Below are 19628 nucleotides of genomic sequence, written 5' to 3' on the forward strand. Positions count from 1 at the left end.
GCAGCTCTTCCCACCCGCTCCAGGTCAACGCCGCTCAACTCCCTGCTCTCGGGCTCCCATTTCCAGCTGCCCTGCTACAGACGTGCCACCCAAAACCAGCACGTGCCCTTCCTTGCTAAACAGAATCACCCCGCAACATGACTCGGCTCCAAGTCCACCCTGAAGCCCGGCTTCTCCCTCCTGCCTCCCATCCGATGGGGCCCCGCACCTGCACCCCGGCCAATTCCCTCTGAAACGGCTCTGAAAAGAGAGCAAGGGCAAGACCTCACGGGCAGATTCACGGCAAGCCTTTTCTCAAGAAGACCTCTACGAGGGCCCCAACCCACCGCCACAGTCCGCCCTATGATTATCCACCAGAGACCACCAGAGCAAGCTTCTGAAAAGCCAATCTGACCCTGACTTTAAAAAAAAAAAAAAAAAAAGCAAAAACCACTCCCCACTCTGACAGGGAAAACCCCAAAGAACATCACCCACATTAGGGCCTTGGTTGTTCCAGGCCCCAGATCCCTTTCCACCTTCTCCCTCACACTCTAGACTTGTCTGTTCTCATGGGCATGCATTCCGGTACCTGGAAACCTTGTTCCACTGCTCTGCCTGGCAAACTCCTACTCAGGCTTCAAAGCCCAGCTCAGATATCATCTCTGTGAAAATTCCTGATTCCCATCAACACAGCCCACACTGCTCTTATCTCCAAGGCACTACAGCCTCTGTCTGTGCACCTAGTACATACACAGCCGGGTACAGTCCGCTCCCTCACCCACCCGCCCTCTCCCACAGACCTTCCTCAAGAGGGGATGACGCTTCTCAGACTTTATTTTGCATAAAGACCACCTGGACTCCTCAGGGAGTGGGGTCTGAGAATCTGAATTTCCCACAAGCTCCCAGATCATGGTCGTGCTGCTGGTCCAGAGCCCACACTGTTAGAACTTCAGCACCAGTGTCCAAGGGTAAGAGTCTGAGACCGGTTTTGCTGTGATGAACCCACAGTGACGTGGGCAGCCACGTCCCATTGCGGAGCCTCAGTCCTGGTTTATAAAACAGGAAAAACACCTCCGGGCTAGCCTGCTGCTGATCAAGGTCACCATGAGGACAAACCAGGACGCTGCCTAGGAAGGCCTTTGTAAACCCTGAAGTGGGGGGCACATCTGAGAAAAAGCGCCCCTTACCCCAGCTCCAGCCAGGACGGACCTGGGCTCCTACCTGTGGGTTGTAGCTTGATCCTACCTGATCGGCAGATTTTCTTTTTCCCCAACCACATGGGAACCTTGATTTGCACTCCTCTGACTTGAAGACAGGGTTTTCTTACAAATGCGCAGATCTGTCACATTGCATCTGTGTAAGTTACCTAAGTGGGGATCTCTGGAACGTTTGTAAATGGAACTAAACGTTCTGAGTGTGTTGTTACCAACACCAGTGACACCTGTTTGATGACTTCAGTGAGGGAAGAGACCTGTGGCTTATTAAAATAGCATCTACTGTTCATCCATCCCACAAATCAGGGGTCCCTGATATTTATATGCAGGGCACAGAAACCCCAGCAGAGTTCTCTTGACAGGATGTCTTACCACAATCCCACAGCATACCAGAAGCAACCCTGAACCCCTGGGGCACGGGGCCCAACCCATGCCCTGCACATCCCCCAAGCTTGAGGGGCCAAGCTACAGCAAGGGGGAAACTGGCCTGCTTTCCAGAGACCCCGTCCCACAGCCAGCCTTCCAACTACAGGCCAGAAGCAAGTTTTCAGGGGCCGCAAGTCACCTTTCCATACTTAGTGTTACCGCTGCTCCGGGACCAGATCACCGCCCCCGACAGGGACATACTCAAGTGGGTACATCTGCCTGACAAGTCCCTGAAAGGTCAGATCACATCCAGATCCTCTGTGACATTTTCCCCCAGCCCACCCTGCAGTAAGAACTTTCAGAACCAGTGAAATAGTGCCCCCAGGGACAAAAGAAAAGGGGAAGAGGGCGGGCTAAGAGTGACTCCTCCAGGGCAAGCCGCGCCTGCACTTCAACCGGGGCCCTTTGCCGCACCAATGGCAAGTTGACTTAAAGGGCTGGACCTCTCTCCTCTCAGCGGGACCCCAGCTCCAACACTTGTTCAGAGTCCGCAGCTGTGTCCCAGGACTGGTCCCCCCGCCCCAACCCAGCAGCATCTCAGCCATTTACAAGTGAAGGGACAGCAGCTGGATACTGGGAAACAGATGGCCCTCCTCATTTGAATGGGTTTGATCTAGCAACACAGGCCTCAGCAAGTTCAGGCCCGGCCGGGGCAGAAATCTCGCTCAGGCTGAAGGCACAGATTCATAGCCTGAGGGGTCTTTAGCAAGCAGCTGGGTAGGAATGACCTCTTGGAGAGGTTTCCTAAAGTCAGAGGGGGAAGGGAGCCTCTGCGGAGGGTGGAGCACGTCCCCAGCCGGCTTTGCCCCTCAAGCCAAGAAAGGCAGGACGGTGAAAGGAAGGTCCTAGCCCCGGGCCGGTGGGGGGGGGGGGTAGGGAACGGTGTTACTTTTCTCCAGTGATTTAGAGAGAAAAGGAGATTCTCCCTTGGGCGATCCTGTGCCCCAGGACTGAAACCACAGTCATTCAGAAAATTCCAAATTAAGAAAGGTGCCAGCGGGTTAGACCCTAACCTTTCTCCTAGGCCCTAAGTCCCATCTTTGCATAGATAAAAAACCTTCCCGAAAACAGACTCAAGAGATCCTGCTTCTCTAGACAGAGCCCCTTGCAAAACCCACCAGAACATCTCCTCTTGGAAGGGGCTGTGCTGGGCCCCCAAGCATCCTGGCTTGCTGTTGAGGGCATATCTGCCCTTTGGAACACAAGACTGTGCCCCACCCCGCTCCAAGAAAAGGAAGGAGTCTTACGTGAACTCCCAGGTCTTTGGGGGAGGCCCCACCATTGGTGTTTACTACTCAGGCCAGGTACCCCCCGCCTCCCCAGTGTCGTGATAAACAACTACAGGTATGGAAAAGAGACCGTCAGGGGGGCAGCCGAGAGCTCCCCCTGCCCACCCATCCACAGGCCCCGCCTTTACGGGTGGGCACCTCTGGGCGACAAGCGAACGTGGACAGAGGCCAGCAGAGGGACCAAGCCCTGGACAGTTCCCAAGGGGCACAGGAAGCCACCTGGCCGGCACATCTGGCAGGTACCCACTAGGGCCGATGTGGTGGGTGGCTGCCCACCTCCCTTCGAAGCGCGGCCTGGGAAGCTGCCTCGTCGGGAGTAGCCAGAAAAATCCTCAGCATGGCCCACAGGCCTCCCAGTCCACTTCTCTAGCCTCACACAGGCCCCCGGCCTCTGTCAGTGCAGCACCCTGGGCCCCCGCCTCTCTGCGATGCCGCCAGGCGGCTTCTTCAGAGCACCTGCACCCAGCAAGGGGACGGGCGCCTCCCTTCCATAGCTCTGTGTCAAAGGCCCGTGGCTGCTCACTCAACAGCACTTGAGGCTGATTCTGGCTTGAAACGCTATCCTCACAGAGCCTAGGACATAGCAGGGTTTCAAAAACCGTATCTGGGGGAACAAAGTCAAAGTCGATTGCGCTGCAGTGTGGAGAGCGAGCCAACGATCGGCTGTCTGTGCCAAGCTCTGCAAGTGGTCACCCCACCAGGCCTCCAGGCTTAGAGGGAAAGTGCAGGGTCTCCTCGGGCCAACACCTTCCTTCCGGCACCGAGTGCCCCCTTCTTAACGCCCGCGACCTCTAGGCGTGCGTTCTGCAGTCACCATCCAAGTTCCGTGCAGAGCCGGAAAGACTAAACCAGCCCTGATTCAGAACTCCAGGACCAGCAGCTCCGCTCAGAAAGTACTTTTTTTTTTTTTCTGAGATTTTTTATTTATTTATTTGACAGAGATCACAAGTAGGCAGAGAGGCAGGCAGAGAGGGGAGGGGGAAGCAGCCTCCCGCTGAGCAGAGCCCAATGCAGGGCTCCATCCCAGGACCCTGGGATCATGACCTGAGCCAAAGGCCAGCGGCTTTTTAACCCACTGAGCCACCCAGGTGCCCCAGAAATTACTTTTAACCACCCAAAATGAACTTTGTTTGCTTGCAAAATGCTCTACTCCCCAGCCTTTTCCTCCCCTTGGGATGACCCTCCTAGCCAAGAGGCAGCCTAGGTATTGTTCCTTCTGACCTTTCATTCTTTTTTTTTTTTTAACTTATTTATTTGACAGACAGAGATCACAAGTAGGCAGAGAGGCAGGCAGAGAGGGGAGGGGGAAGCAGGCTCCCCACCGAGCAGAGAGCCCGATGTGGGGCTTGATCCCAGGACCTGGGATCATGACCTGAGCCGAAGGCAGAGGCTTTAACCCACTGAGCCACTCCGGCGCCCCGACCTTTCATTCTTCAATTTTTTTCCTTCCCCACTATTTTTTTTCTTCCCTGGTCTCTGACATCATAACGGCCAGGTATCTGTCATTTCTATGGCATCTGTCATTGCCATGACCACAGGCGGCAGGAGCCCCAGGCACACTGGTTTGTGCGGGTGGGTCTTGACCCCACGGAAAATCAGACATGCTGAGGGAAAGCTTGACATGCTATCAGAGTGACAACCAACAAGGCAAACATTTAGTGGTGCCAGAGCAAACTGCCAGAAAATGGGCAAATACCAGGCCAGCCACCCCTACCTGCCTAGACACCCGCTGGGTGACTGAGCCTGGGTCGCTCACTGGGACTCACATAGGGAGCAGAAGGGTTAGCTCCTTACTAATACGTTACATACTGCCAAAGGCCATTCTAGAAGAAACACAAAGGGGTCATTCTTGGAGTGGTTTTATTGCCCATGACTTCTCTTCATGCAGCTTTAGGAAAATAGGTGTGGCTATGTGGGGAAGAGAGAATCACCCAGCAGCATCCTTATATGTTTAAGAGTCCAATGACAGATTTAGGAAAGAACGAGGGGCCGGCACAGTATTCCACAAAATACCCTCCCACTCAGCAAAGAGAAGGAATCAACTGATAAATCTTTGTCTTACCAATAAATTCACCCAAACGCCTGGGCCAACGCTAAACTGGAGGAATGCTAACTTGGAGGAAACATTTCATCTCCAAGAGCCTCAGCCAAGAGTCTCCTCCATAAAATGGGACAACGCGTAACACCTGGGATCAGCTGGGTCCTTAAGATTAGAGATGGCAGGAGAGCGGAACCGGAGGAAGGTGGTCCTAAGGGACAAACTTCCATTTGTACATAAACAAGGACTAGGCATGTAACTCACAGTAGGATGGCTACAATTACTACCGCGGTGTCGTGTACGTGACAGTTGTTGAGGGAATAGATCCTAAGAGCTCTCATCACAAGGAAACCCATACATATGTTTATATTTATATTTGCATCTATAGGAGATAATGGATATTAAAGTTACTACAATAATCATTTCATAATATAAATAAGTCAAATCATCATGCTATATACCCTACACTTACACAATGCTCTATGCCTATCGTATCTCAATTAATGGGGGGGGGAGGGGAAGATTAGATAGAGATAATACAGGTCAAAGTATGTAGCACCATCTCTAACACATGGCAGGCACTTAATAAATGGTAATGAGCTCCTGGTACCATCTTCGTCCTCATCCTCTCAAGGAATGGGCTAAAGAATATGACCCCATCCACCCATCTTGACCCCTCCCCCTCTTACCTCCACTGATCCTATCAAGTGACCCCACAAGGGCATAACATGCTAAGGACTGCTCAGCACCTTGCCCTCAGTCATGTGTGTCCCCTCACAATTTCCTTCCCCTCCCTAAATTCTGGAAGCCTAACTACTTGGGCCCCAAGGAAAGCCCAGCAGGCTGCCCAGGGGAAATCACTGGGCAAACTTGGCCGGGATGTCCATAACATACTATGACCCGGACAGAAGCAGAGCCTGTTACACCCCAACCCCGCTCCCAACCCCCACCCCCGGTCTCCACCATTCTTCACAGGGCCTGATGACAACCCTTTGAAAGCCTCCAACAAGAAAAAGAAAAACTCTTTCCTTGCCCAAATATACGGCTCTCCACGAAGCGTGTGTCCCACCATGACTGCAGAGCTGCCACCCGTTTCTTCAATGGGGAAAAACAGGTCAACCCTGAACCATCTAGACTACAACCAGCAAGGCGATCAGAGCACACTCCTGAAGTCCAGACTTGGAAAGACCGTACAAAAATAAAAAGGGTTGGATAGCCTAGAGCCTAGAGCACCCATTCTATTTTAATTAACGTAAATGCCTCTCATCAGAAGATTTATCATTATATGTGGTAGGGTAAATATACCTGAAATATTGGTTTTAAATCCTCTGCCGAGTTGCCTGGGTGGCTCAGTCAGATAGATGTTAATTGTCTGACTCTTGGTCTTGGCTCAGGTCCTGATTTCAGAGGGTCATGATCTCAGGGTCATGAGATCAATCCCCACATCGTCAGGCTCCGTGCTGGGCAAGGAGCTTGCTTAAGATTCTCTCCCTCCAATTCCACTGGCCTAACTTTAAAAAATAAAAAATGGAAAAATGTTTAAAAATCCCTTATCATATTTTTACACAGACAAGAAGTAGGGATGGGTAGAGAGAAAAGTAGCATTTACCGAGCACCTCTCCTAGGCCAAGAACTCCAGTAAGGGATCTACCTCCATTTGCATTTAATCTTCATATTACCCCCTTTCCTGGAGATATTATCAGCCCCATTTTAGATAAAGGGAGGCTCAGAGAGATTATCTGTCTTATCCAAGGTCACAGCACCAGAAGGTAGAGGAGAGTGATTCAAGCCTGACTTGCCGAACTCCCAAGGCTAAGTTCCTTCTGTCTGTCTCCAGAAAACACAACACAGGCCATTCAGTATTTTATTCATTTCTATGGGGGAAAAAAAAATAGATGAAAACTTTAAGTTAATTTTAGAGGGGCTTTTTGGTCTTTAAAGATTTGAGTGATATTAACTTTGAAACATTAAGAACATTTAGGATCCAAATTCAATTGTACACCTACCTCCCGTCAGCTAAGAATGCAGCACGTTTTGGCGGAAACCCAGGAAGCTTTGGCGAACAAAGAGGAGGCCCTTAAACACTGCCAGCCACACTCCTATGAGGCAATCTCACCATCAACTGAGAATCTGAAGCTTCAGGGTTTTCAAAAAAGGCTAAATCCAAAACTTTAGTAGCTGCAATGACCCTTATTTTCACTCTAAGGCCCCTCTCCACCCTGCTCTGCACCCAACAGGCCAAGATGGCCTTCATGATGTCTACATATTCTTAAGGCAGGACACCTCGTCGTGTATGGAAAACCTTAACAGTGAACAGTCATGTTGAAAAGTGAGACCCTAGTACCACAAAGAAGGAGTTCTGGTGTTAGAAAATAAGTATGACAATTCATATAGGGTTTCTCGGTGTCAGAGGTCAGGCCTGAGTTTCCTTCTTTCCAGGGAATGTGATACATAAGTCAAACAAATAAATATGTACCTCGTCCTCATTCCTGAATATATCAGAACTTTCCTATACGTTGGTTTTTTGACCTCCTCATAAAACATATTCACTGTAACCTGAAATTTCATATATGTATTCCATTCGTATGGGACTTAGAATTTACCATTCTTTAGCTGAACAAGGGGTTAAAGGAAAGAATATGCCACAGCCTAGGTCCCTGACTCAGTACAAAAAGAATCTGAAATTTACAATATTCCCATGAAGTGGCAAAAATCCAGAATGGGGCGTAATTACTTATGTATTCCAAAGTGGAATAAATGACAACAGTTCACACCCAACATCTTACAACTCCGTCATGGTGCAAGTTTCCCAAAACCATAATCACCGAAAACCTACAGCATGCCCACTTTACATAACATACTCTCTTCAAGGGCAGCCAGTCTGTCCTGAGAATTAAATATCCTTTTGCACGAATATAGAAGGGGTAAAAGCTTGAAGTTACATAAATGAAGCCCAGTGAAACCCATTTTGGGTTCTCTATCATGTCCTGTTAAAAGGGGTAGTCACGGGGGCACCTGAGTGGCTCAGTGGGTTAGGTCTCTGCCTTCTGCTCAGGTCATGGTCTCAGGGTCCTGGGATCGGGGCCCGCATTGGGCTCTTTGCTCAGCAGGGTGCCTGCTTCCCCAGTCTCTCTCTCTCTGCCTACCTCTCTGCCTACCTGTGATCTCTCTCTCTCTATCAAATAAATAAATAAAACCTTTAAAAAAAAGTGGGGGGTAGTCACAAATCAGAGCAAGGAAGGGGTAAAGAAAAGGAAAAAAAAAAAAAAAAAACACTTGGGAGGGACGCCTGGGTGGCTCAGTTGGTTAAGCAGCTGCCTTCGGCTCAGGTCATGATCCCAGTGTCCTGGGATCGAGTCCCACATCGGGCTCCTTGCTTGGCGGGGAGCCTGCTTCTCCCTCTGCCTCTGCCTCTGCCTGCCACTCTGTCTGCCTGTGCTCGCTCTCTCCCTCTCTCTCTCTGATAAATAAATAAAATCTTAAAAAAAAAAAAAAAAAAACACTTGGGAAAAGTGTAACCTTTGTTCATTCCAGAAGGCATCTCCAAGACACACAGGATCATTACAGTAAAGAGGCCAACAGCTTGTTCAACCAGACTCATTAAAGAGCCTGGCCTCAGGCTCCCTTCCCTACCTGCTTCTTTACACATTCCCTAATTCAAGAAGGCCAGAGCTAAACCAGCTGGGTCACTCCAGGTTACCTGGGTAAGCAGAAGGAAGAGGCCATTTTGTGGAGACTCTACAGCAGCCAGAAAGCCTCAAGCCTCCACAGGAAGATAAAAGAGTCGCCCCAAAATGGAACACGAGTTTTACCGAGCTTGAAAATCTCTTGTCCAGGGCCCTCAGTGGGCTCAGTCTGTAGAGCGTGTGCCTCTTGATCTCAGCGTCATGAGTCCAAGCCCCACGACGGGAATAGAACTTACATAGGAAAATAATAAGATAAATAAAAATACTAAAATCCCAAGTCCAAGAGCCTCTAACAAGTCCAAGCTGTGTTCTTAGGCATTTGATCATCTTGGATACGACGATGCTGCAGGATGACTACGGAGACCCCCCCTCACCCCCCTTCAGCGAAGGCCAAAGGTTCAGCCCCTACATCAGGCTCACTGGTCAGCCACATACAGCCTCGAACATAGTCACCATCAGTTAAAAGAAACTCACTGAAAAGGCAGGTCAGAGGCCTTGAGGCAAAGGCATGATGAGCGGCTTCAAGCCATGCCATTAAAGCTGAAAAAAACACAGCCACTGCTAAACCTCAGTAAGTGGACGCGGCAAACGGATAAAAAAGAATACAGAGCCATGGGACGCTCAGAGCATGATCCCAGGGTCCTGGGATCGAGTCCCACATCGGGCTCCCTGCTCAGCGGGGAGCCTGCTTCTCCCTCTGCCTGCCGCCACCCGCTATAACCGCTTGTATTCACTCTCTCTCTGACAAATAAAATCATAAAAAAAAAAGAAGAAAAACCTAAGGCTAAAGTCAACCCTCCTCAAGGAAAACAAATAATAAAGATCACAGGAATTTCTGTACAGCAGCAGAAAACGCCATGCATCAGAATCATTTGTGGGATCACCTGAAACACTTCCCCAAAGAATTTCGGAGTTGCCTACCGAGCCAAGTCACCATGGTAGGACTCCAGGCAGGACCGTGGAAAGTAGCACACCAGTTTTACTTCCTGCCTGGGGCCAAAACCTGGTTTCCCACATTCTCCCTGAAAGACGAAAATCAGGCAGCTTCCATGGAAATGGAAAATCAGGCCAGACTGGGCAGAGAAAGGGTGGTAGCCTTTTTTTTTTTTTTTTAAAGATTTTATTTATTTATTTCATGGAGAAAGAGAGATCACAAGTAGGCAGAGAGGCAGGCAGAGAGAGGGGAGAAGCAGGCTCCCCACCGAGCAGAGGGCCCAATGTGGGGCTCGATCCCAGGACCCTGAAATCATGACCTGAGCCGAAGGCAGAGGCTTAACCCACTGAGCCACCCAGGCGCCCCTGGGGTGGTAGCCTTTTAACAATTACCCTGGATAACTCAACATCCAAACAGACGTCAGGCTGCAAGGCTACTGGATACATTTTATGGAGAATATGAACACAGAACAGGACTCTTCCTGACTCAATGCTACCCGGGGTATTGTGTAAATGCGTAATTCTTCCTTCCGGACCATACTGGAAACATCACCCACTGGATTGTTCTGGTTATCTGAATTCTCACCCTCAGCTGGGTCAGAAGGACTTGGAAAGCAACGCTTCTGGCTTCTCGCCAGGGAGTTCATCCCATAGTAGGTACTCAAAGTGTTCTGGCTGGTTAGAATAAATGGGCAGAACACACACATACACACATACACACACACACACACACACACACACACACACGCACACGCTGAATTTGGATCAGAGGGAGTGAGTATAGAAACTCAGCTTGCCAAATTGTCACTCTCGAAGTAATATTAAGCATAGTTCTCTGTCTCTGAATTGTGAAATACTTTATATACTAATAAAGAGTGTGTACTTCATTGTGTGTTTAACTGCATAAGCCTGCATTTGGTTTAACTGACCCAGAGTTAAGTCCTTGTTCCTGAGCTAACTCTCCAGGTCCAGTGGACTCTTGAATATTAACACTTGCATTGAGGAACAAAGACGCAGATAATACAAAACAGAAGATTATTTTAAATCATTCACTCTTGGTATGCGGGCACATTCTTTTTTTTCTCTTCTTTTAACTTGCAATTAAATGCGTGTGGCTGGCGTTGTGGCATCTGCAAGACTTCTAATAAAGAACTTAAACCATGCTGGAAAAATCTGAACTTCGAAAGTTCTCCATGTGCGTCCTGCTCTGCTACTAAGTTTTGGACCAACTCACATCAGTCCAGGACAGCATCACCTCTTAGAAGGTGGCCAAAAAAAAACTGGTTTAAAAAAAAAGAAAAGAAAACTACATTCTTCCCAGGTTGTTGCTCTCCAGAATCACACTTTCTGGAGGGTGGGAAAGTAATTAGAGGTTTGGGGTTGGAAAAGCCCTTTTATTTTAGCTCCTACTGGGCTGGTGTAAACAAAGATATCATTAATGTCAACAATGACTTAATTAACCAGAGTAGGTGACAAGAACTCGAAAGAGTCACCTCCTCCCCGGGATAATCAAGCTTGACTCTACTTTAAATAATGGGAATATTAATCAACAGAATAGTACTTGGCATTGAGGACTGCCCCCCCTTGCATCAATAACTGAATTTATAGCCTTCAGCCATTCCTCCACAACAATGAATGACCAACTGGAAATATTCTTTTTTAATCAGGGATATTAACTAAAATCTCCTAGAGATTATTTGCTTCTCAAGCCAGCTGAGTAGATCCAACCCTACTGTTTATTTCTACTTCATCGTGTCCAGAAGACAAATGGCCCGTGATGGACGATAGGATACGATGATAAAGGATCATGTCGTACAAAGCCGAGAAGACGGAAAAAGGATCCTCCCGTCTTAGGGCTCAGGCTCCTTCCTGGAACTTGCTTTTTTCCCTGGGTGCGTTTTCCTCCAGTCCAGCCTAACAGACCTCATCTAATCTCAGCCTCCGAATTAACAAACCAGAAAGTCTTCCAAGGTGGGGTCTGGTGCAATAAAAGGTTAAGCTTAAACTTACATTAACCAAAGGTATAGTTACATGAACCACAGGGGACGGGCTGGGACTGGCACATACTCTTTTATCCGTCAGCCCTCCTTCCCTCCCACCTTCCCTCCTTCCCCCAAATTCGGCAGGAGGACCACGGCCTAAACTAGAGCTGTCCCAGTCAGTCGACTGGCTTCCAGCTAACTCTTTTTTCATCTAGAATTAGACGACCTTCCTAATAACCTCTGACCCTAAAGCAAAACTACCTGCAATGGAAGAACTCACATCGGTTGCCGACATGGTACTGACCGATCAGGACAGACCAGGGTGGCCCAGACGCTCCAGAAAGCAAACACGGCTGCCTAGAGTCACAAAGGGCCTTCTCCATGACAGAGCGACTTTCTTCCCAACTGTCCCCAAGAGCCTCCACGTTTCCTGACATTATGGCAACTGGCAGGACCAGCCCACACAGGACAGAGCAGACACGTGAGCCCATCTCACGGGCAACAAGGAGGCTGACATGTCCTGGGTCCCCCGGAGACACCAGGCCACACACTGTCCACTCTCTGCTCCCAGGGATGCTGAAACGTCCTGGTGATCTCTTAACGTAAGGAACCAGAAGCCTCCTGACGACGTTAATATACACCACATTAATGAAGACCTTTCAAGGTCACCTTATCAAACCATGGGAGGGCAGGAAGGAAAACAGAGGGGCGGGGGTTCCCATGCTTTTCCAAAGCCAGTCCTCTGCGGGTCTGCACCTTCCATTTAAAACGTCTCACAACCCTGGACACAAACTTCACAGAAGCTGTGATCCCAGACAAATGCATCAAACATCTTTGGCGAAGTATTTCCTATAATTTGGGGGAACTGGCGAACCACCCCACCCCCAACCCCCAAGAACAGCCCCAGATCCCTGGTTGGGAAGACCTGCTTTCAACAATACTCCCATTGTTGGTGACAAATTTTTACACAAAGAACCTTTGGGGGCATTTTATCGCTGTCCATGGTTTCTGCCCCTCTCTCCCCCATGTCATTCTTCCTGCATGTTTTAAACTTTCCTCAGTAATTAAGGAGGAGAAAAGAAGTCCTCCAGGACCATTTTATACTTTCTGCTGAGATAAACTCCCAAGAATATGCTGCCCTGAGAATCGAAATGAAAAATGACAGTTTCTTCCTAACTTGGGCCATTCCGGGCACATCGGGTGGGAAATCCTGGCTCAGCTGCCTGGCTGCGTGCTGAGCCTCGTACTCAAGGGAAAACCAGCAATTAGGAAACACATCGATTTTAATTATTAGCAAAATTAAAGAAGTACAGCCCTGACGTTCAGAAAGCAGGACCCTTTTCTCTCCCTTTAAGCCCCGCAGAAAGGTACTGCCTTTGCAAATCACACGTGTGCTTACGTTCCAGCACAGGTCACAAGGAGGCTGTCCCCTCATCACCGTAGCTAGAGCCTGTAAGTGCCACAGACACAGACTCTTGCCAGACTCCCCTCCCCGAGAAGCTCCTGTGACGTCACCGCACCTGTTCTCACGAGGCCTCTGTGCCTCTGTGTGAGACACAGCACCGGCCTCCCTCTGGCCAGAGCACGACTGCTCTGGGTAAAATCAGGGCCGTTTTAGAAAAGCCGTTGCTCTTTCCTATCCCTTCATGACCCACACATGGGGGTCCCACTGGGAGCCCCTCTCTCAGTGCGGTCACCTCGGGCAGGAACGCAGCAGCCCTCCTTCCCGTGTTGCCTGACCAGGCTCTCTGTCCTCGGCCAGCCTGTGGCCCCAGGTGCTTTTCCAGAACAGCTGAACTGACCCCAGACCACTCAGGACCCCGGCAGGCCCCCAAAGCGAAGCGAGCACCAGGTGGGCTCTCAGCAAACAGGTTCATTAAGTGGCGATGAGTGCTGGGATCTGCCATTTTATTCTCGGATTACCACTCGAAAAATAACTCAGCTACCAATATTCCCGGCTGATGACAGATTTCAATGCCGCCCCAAGTGAGGGCTTGGCTACTGTCGTCTCGGAAAGACCCGGAAAAGAGGTTCCAGACCTGCCCGGCTGAGTAATTCGCTCCCACTTAGTGTTCGCAACTGGCTTTCTACCTTGAGAATTAAATTTCCAAAGCTGAAACACCAGTGTGTGGCCTGGTCGACCTGGAAGTTGTCACAGATGTGGGAGACACGCAGGTACCATCACTTACAAATTTACCTCAAACAGAATTTGCAGCTTCTGTGACGTATTGCTTAGGTATTAGGAATTACAGTGGCTTAAAAAAAAAAAAAAAAATTAACCATCAAGCATCTCTGTGAGCTCCAGAAGCTTCTTTTTCTCCTTAGACAATGAAAATAAAATGTCAGCATTTCAGATGTTGGCAATTTCCCTTTGCGGCTCCTTTTGTCAGAAAATAGCCAGTTCTTGACATCCTAAGCAAGAGTCTCCCTCCAGTAAGACTGCTCCTGCCAGGAAGGCTCTAGATGGCGTTCACCTAGAGGTCCCCTCCCACAGCTCCCCGGGGCAGTGGAAAAAGGGGAAGGGCCGGCTGCCTCCCTCAGCCAGCGCAGGAAAACAAACGCACACACCGAGAAGCCACCAAACTGGACCCTCCTGACCACAGTGTCACAGCAAGGAAGCGTCTCCCGCCATCTCTGACTTTGGGGGAGGCGGGAGTTGCCAATCTCTGACCTGCCGGGGAGCAGAGAGCCCATGCGCCTTGCTCGTAAAGACTCACTTACAAATGCAGGCCTTGACCTCCGGGCCACTTCCCCAGACACATCCCCAAACAAACTTGGTGACCTGAAGGGTGAGAGGAAACAACTTACCTTCCGGCTCTAATGTGGTATCCTCCACTAAATTGAAGGAGGGCCGGGCCAGGGACAAGGTTGCCATGGTGACCGCGACCAGGCAGCCGAAGCGGGCCCAGCTGACCATGGCTGCGGCGGTGCCAATCCCCCGTCCTCTTCCATATCTCCATGTGGACGTCACTCCCATCTGCACACGTCGCCGGCGAGCATGGACCGCCGGCAACGCCTCCAGCCTGCGGTGGGCTCCGGAGCCGAGGTGCTCCCGCAGCCGCTGCCGGTCTAGCCGCCGCTCCCGCAGCTGCTGCAGTGTCTAGGGGAGACAGAGTCGGCGAGTCAGTGAAATCCTCCCCAGGGCCAACGGGTGCAAACCCAAGTGGGCTACAACAGTTTCTCAGCCTCTTCGGACGGGCCCCAGCAGCGCCTCGGCATTATCTGCAAACGCCTGGCCCGCACGCCTCAGGGTCCCAGGTGCTCCCGCCAGACCGGTGCCCCACGGGCCGTGTCGGGCTGATCGGAAGAAAGCATACTTTTAAAAAACGGAGATGAAGGAGTAGCTCCAGGACACAGCTCCCGGCGGCCACTCGGGTTAGGCAAGGCGCACTCTCTTCTGCCATCCACTGTCACCTCGGCAGCCCTCAAAACGCAGGAGCAACACGACCTTAGTTTCAAGGGCAACTACAAAAGCAAGTTAACCAGTGCTCGGGCTGGCAGAACCCGCCTTGTGAACTTCTCTTAGGCCAACGGGGCTTCAGACAGCTGGACGGTGGAGGTGTCTGCGTGCAGAATTTCTGCGGGGGCTGCAGCAGAGTGGCTGGCCCCACGCTCCCTGGAGCACTGGACCAGAAAGGAGACCAGCAAAATAAAGGGAACCCCAGGAAGGCGACCAGAAAGCCCCCACCGGTTTACACGTGTCAGGATTCATTTTCCAATACGGAAATGTATTTCCATCTTTCACCAAGCAGCCACTTACAGGAGAATGAACGGAGCCGCCAATACATTCAAAGCCTTGAATCCCCCTCCACTGCCACTACGCGCAACCGCCCCCCTGCCTGGGTAACTGTCTTCAGCCCACACGGGTCGTGATGGAAGGGAGGGGCTGTGAAGGCAGGTGTTTATTTAGAACGAAGGTGATATGCAAATTACTGCCCTGGCATGTGATTGGGCCAATAACTTCCAATAGGCTAACCTATTAGTTAAGACTTCAAAAATTAGAGGGTGCGCCACTCATTGGTCTGTGCACCCATGTGACCCCAAAGCAAAGAGAATTGTCCAAGCTTAACTATTCCAAATAACTTTAAGTGCATTCATTATCCTCCATGACTAAGTGCACAACCGAAATATACAAACTTGAAAACATTTGAAACAATCACAGATTGGGTGAAACAAACGAACCTCACTTTAAGGGGGTGGGGAGTGTAAGGGTGAGAACTTTAATATAAAAATCTCCAAAGCCTGGATTTTTGGCATGCCAACTCCATGTTTCCAAATACTGCCATGTAAGCCTTCAACATTGCCTGAGCCTCTCCAAAGCTACATCAGAAAAACTCCTCCTGCTAGCCTTGACTAAGGATTAAAATGAGAAGAGAATGCTGCACTAGTTCCTGGGAAGGAAAAAAGAAAACCTCTGCTTCAAAAGAAAGCACATATGAATCGGTGTGATTCAGGGCAAAAGCAAGAAAAGCGTGTGCCTGTGAGCACACCCTCTATTTTACGCTTGCTTGAAGGATATTTTCCCCCCCCTCAATTTTCTTTCCTCTTGAAGTTAAGAGCCTCAAAAGATAACTCCGTATCTATTTCTACACACGTGTGGGAGGAAAGTACACAAGCATTCTCATCGATTTACTAAGCATTTCCAGAATGCATGCGAATGTTCTGCCTCTGATACAACTTCATTAAACAATCTTAAATCCTAGCAGGAGATTTCATCCTGGGCTGCTTCCCTGGCCTCATCACACACCTGTCCTGGCCCAGACGGGCCTCCTTCGCTCCAAGCAGAGAAAACAGGCCAGTGACCTAAACCAGCTAAATCTCACACATTCATTCATCCCATAGGCTTGCAGGAGAAACTTGAATTTTAGCCATTACCAGCTCAAGGCCCCAGGCCGCCCCCTGCCCAAATCTCTGGAAGGCGGAGGCCTAAGGCAGCAGGTCTGCACAGCTCCTCACCAGAGTGGACACAAGTGTGGAGGGACCTCCTAGGCAGGATAATTAGGTCCCGAGGCTCGGTGTTGGGAACACAGGCCCAGCAGGCTGCTGGCGGCCACAATCCCGGCTTCCTGCCTTCAATACCATAATCCTTCCTGGAGTCTGAGCCTCAGTGAAAGCCCCAGCGTGTTTATTTTTCCCCTTGAAAGGGAACTCTCTTCTCAGCCTGGGCCCAGGGAGGAGCTGTCACCCTCCCTATGATGGACGGCTCTCCGTGGCCACCCGCTCCCCTGGTCCATTTTCACCTGGACACAAGCCTGCCCCCATAGACGGGCAAAGTGACAAGCAAGGGAGCCTTGCTGCCGAGTGGCCCCTATGCCAGGTTCATGCTGAGCTCAATTAACCAAAATACTCCCCAACCCCCCTACACTCCAAGAAGACAAACCAACACAGTCCTACCTTAACGGAGCTTCTATCGCTGAGCACTTATCTGTCCTCGGCCGGCTAACCCATGCTGAGCACTTGGGCGCTTTGTTTCTGGTGGATTCTACATCAGGAAAGTCAACAGTGCCAGGCAAGGTTGGGATGCCTGGGTCCCCCCAGGGGGCAGACCTATCAGTGAGCTCAAAGCCTCCCCACTGTTCTCCTTGTCTTCTGAGCTGAGTAATGGAGGGAGCTATCAGGGGTCAAATCTGGGCGGGTGAGGGAAGGGGGGATGGAGAAGAGATTCTTCAACACACAGAAATCTCAAAAAACACAAAATACAGGCTGATCCAGGACGACAATCCATGCCCTAGTTAATGTTAGCAAGCCAGTGAGAACTTGCCGCAGCTTTGGGGAACTCCTGAACACCACCAGCCCCTGTTCCATTGTAGCATTTCTTTCATTTGCTTGCCTGAAATATCCTGTTTTTCTGCCCCTTCTTGGGGCGCTAAAGAGCTCAGAGAAATCTGCATTTTAATTGACATTCCAGGGAGAGGGAGAGGGGCGCCTGATTGCTTTTCTATTCAAACTAAACAGGCTTTTCAGATGAAAATGAGTCGCGGCCAGTGGAAGATTTACAGGGATTTGGGACCAGGGGGACAATGGGGTTTTAAATGTTGATAGCGTTTCACACCAAACACATAATGGGTGCCCCGAGTGTGAAAGCAGGTTTGCTTTTAAGGGCAGGCTTTATTGAATTGGGCCGGAGGAAGGCAGGCCCGGAGAAGGGTCTGGCGGGAGCGGAGCTTCGAAGGGAGCGGCGGCGACTCGGCGCGCCCGGCCGGGACCCCGGAGCCTGGCCCTGTGGCCGGGAGGGTGAGAGCCAGCGCCTGGCAGGGCCCTCGGCTGACTCCCCGGCGCGGCCCCGGCGCTGAAAGAATGAGCGCGCAAGTTAGAACTCGCCGGCGCTTTCGACACCCCCGAGCTGCTGCCGGCTGAGCAGGCGCGAGCTAGGAAAAGTCGGTCCAGTTCGCCCCCTAGCCCCAGGCGCGGGGCGCTCCCTCCAGCACCGACGGCGGCAGCAGGAGAGGGGCGCCGGTTACTGAAACCGGGGAACCCCAGCGGCCTACCCGCCCAAGGTGCCACCCCCACGAGCACAGCCAGCCCTATATGGAGAGGGCTCCGGTCCCATCCAGCGGCTCCCTCCCCGGTAAGGGTCTCCATCCGCCCACCCCCGGCCTGGATGGGACAGGCGAGCGCCCCCCCAGACCCCGGAGTGAGGCACCCCGACGATGCCCCTCCGAACCCCGGACCCGCGGGGCCGAACCACCAGCGAGGTAGCCCCGCCACTCGCCTGACCGCCCTGGGGTCGGAGGATCGCGCCGGCCCGTGGAACGGCGCCGGCCGGAGTTTGACAGGGAGGGGGTGTCAGCGCCAAAGGCAGATGTCAGCATCTGGATGGGGTGTAAGTAGAGGCAGACCTTCCCGAGGGGCCGCGGTCAGCAAGCACCCGGCTCCCCCATCACACACGCAGCCAAAGAGGGAGGAGGGGGAACAGGCTCCACGGTGCCAGTCCCCCGCGCCTCTCCGCTCGGGGGTCGGTGCACCCGGCGTCCCGCGCTCCCGCGGCGCCAGCTTCCCCGGCGGGCGAGGCTCCCCGAGGCACCCGACGCGGCGATTACCTTGAATGGCAACGCTCCTCGGCCGCCGGTCTGTCCCCGCGCCCGGCGCGAGTCGGGATGCAGCAAGCGACGAACTCGGAGGAAACTCCGAAACCGAGTGGTCCTCGGGTCCTGCCTGCGCCCAGGCTCCGAGGCTTCAGGCGCAGCCCAGGCTGCGGAGGAGCGCGGGCATGACGCCCGCCGGCTGCCCTCGGGTTTGGGGAGCGAGAGGAAGAAAGGACTCAGGCTCGGCGTCTCCTCCCCCAAACTTTGCTCGCAACTTGCGAACGCTCGGGGCGCCCTGGAAAGCCGCGGCCTCGGGGCGCCCGGGCCCCGCCAGCCCGGGAAGCAGTCGCCGCGCCGGGCCAGCTACGCCGCGCGCAGACCCCGCGGCGCCCGAGCTTTGTGGCGGCCGCGCTCGCTCGCTCGCCCGCTCCGCACTCGCCGCCCGCCCGCTCGGCTCTCGGCTGCGCTCTCCGCCGCCGCCGCCGCCGCCGCCGCCGCCCCCTCCCCGCGGGTCACGCCCCCGCTGAAACCCGAGCCGTTTCCTGGACGGCGGCGCCCGCTCTGCCAATCAGCGCCGCGCGCCGGGCCGCCCCGACTCGGCGCGGCTCCCGACGCCCGCGAGCCGCCCGAGACCGCGGCCACCGCCGGCCCCGGGAGGTGCGGCGACGGCCTCGCCCCGCGCCACCGCCCCCTCCTTCCCCGGGGACCCAGACCGACGGCGCGCCGGCTGATCGCGTTCGTTGTTTCAGTTCAAGGCAGAAAACAAATGACGACCTGCCTGCCTGCTGCGCGGTGGGGGCGGCGGGGGCGGCGGGGCGGTGGGGGCGTGGGGGTTAATGCAACTGAAACTTGTGGATGAGAAGGTCTGCAGGACATTGCACTTCTCTGTCCTGCAAAACAGCCGCGGTGAGGGAAGAAACCGGCATCTCTGGAGGTCCTCCTCTGAGCAGGACACGCCGAGCCGGTTATTCTTCCTTGGCCCCAACGCCCCGCAGAAAGTCCTATTCCCACTTTCTGATAAAGAAACGGGAGCAGAGAGGTTAAGTCATTGGCCCA

The 19628-nt window shown here is 52.3% G+C and overlaps 1 protein-coding gene across 12 annotated transcripts in view; it reads right to left on the minus strand.

Moving 5' to 3' along the window:
- The window catches only part of FGFR2 (fibroblast growth factor receptor 2), a 103322-nt gene extending 84404 nt beyond the window's left edge, over window positions 1-18918 (minus strand). For 8 of the 12 annotated variants that reach the window (XM_044240647.1, XM_044240645.1, XM_044240644.1 and 5 more), the window contains exon 1: window positions 14356-14597. In XM_044240647.1, the coding sequence (XP_044096582.1) occupies window positions 14356-14524 (169 nt within the window). In that variant the 5' untranslated portion in view covers window positions 14525-14597. Of the gene's footprint in view, window positions 1-14355; window positions 14648-18587 lie in introns of those variants that run through there. The other 4 variants (XM_044240641.1, XM_044240640.1, XM_044240649.1 and 1 more) reach the window with 2 other exon arrangements.
- Between the last annotated feature and the right edge of the window lie 710 nt (window positions 18919-19628).

The sequence above is a fragment of the Neovison vison genome, chromosome 2 (genome assembly GCF_020171115.1).
Source record: "Neovison vison isolate M4711 chromosome 2, ASM_NN_V1, whole genome shotgun sequence".
In the NCBI taxonomy this organism is placed as follows: Eukaryota; Metazoa; Chordata; class Mammalia; order Carnivora; family Mustelidae; genus Neogale; species Neogale vison.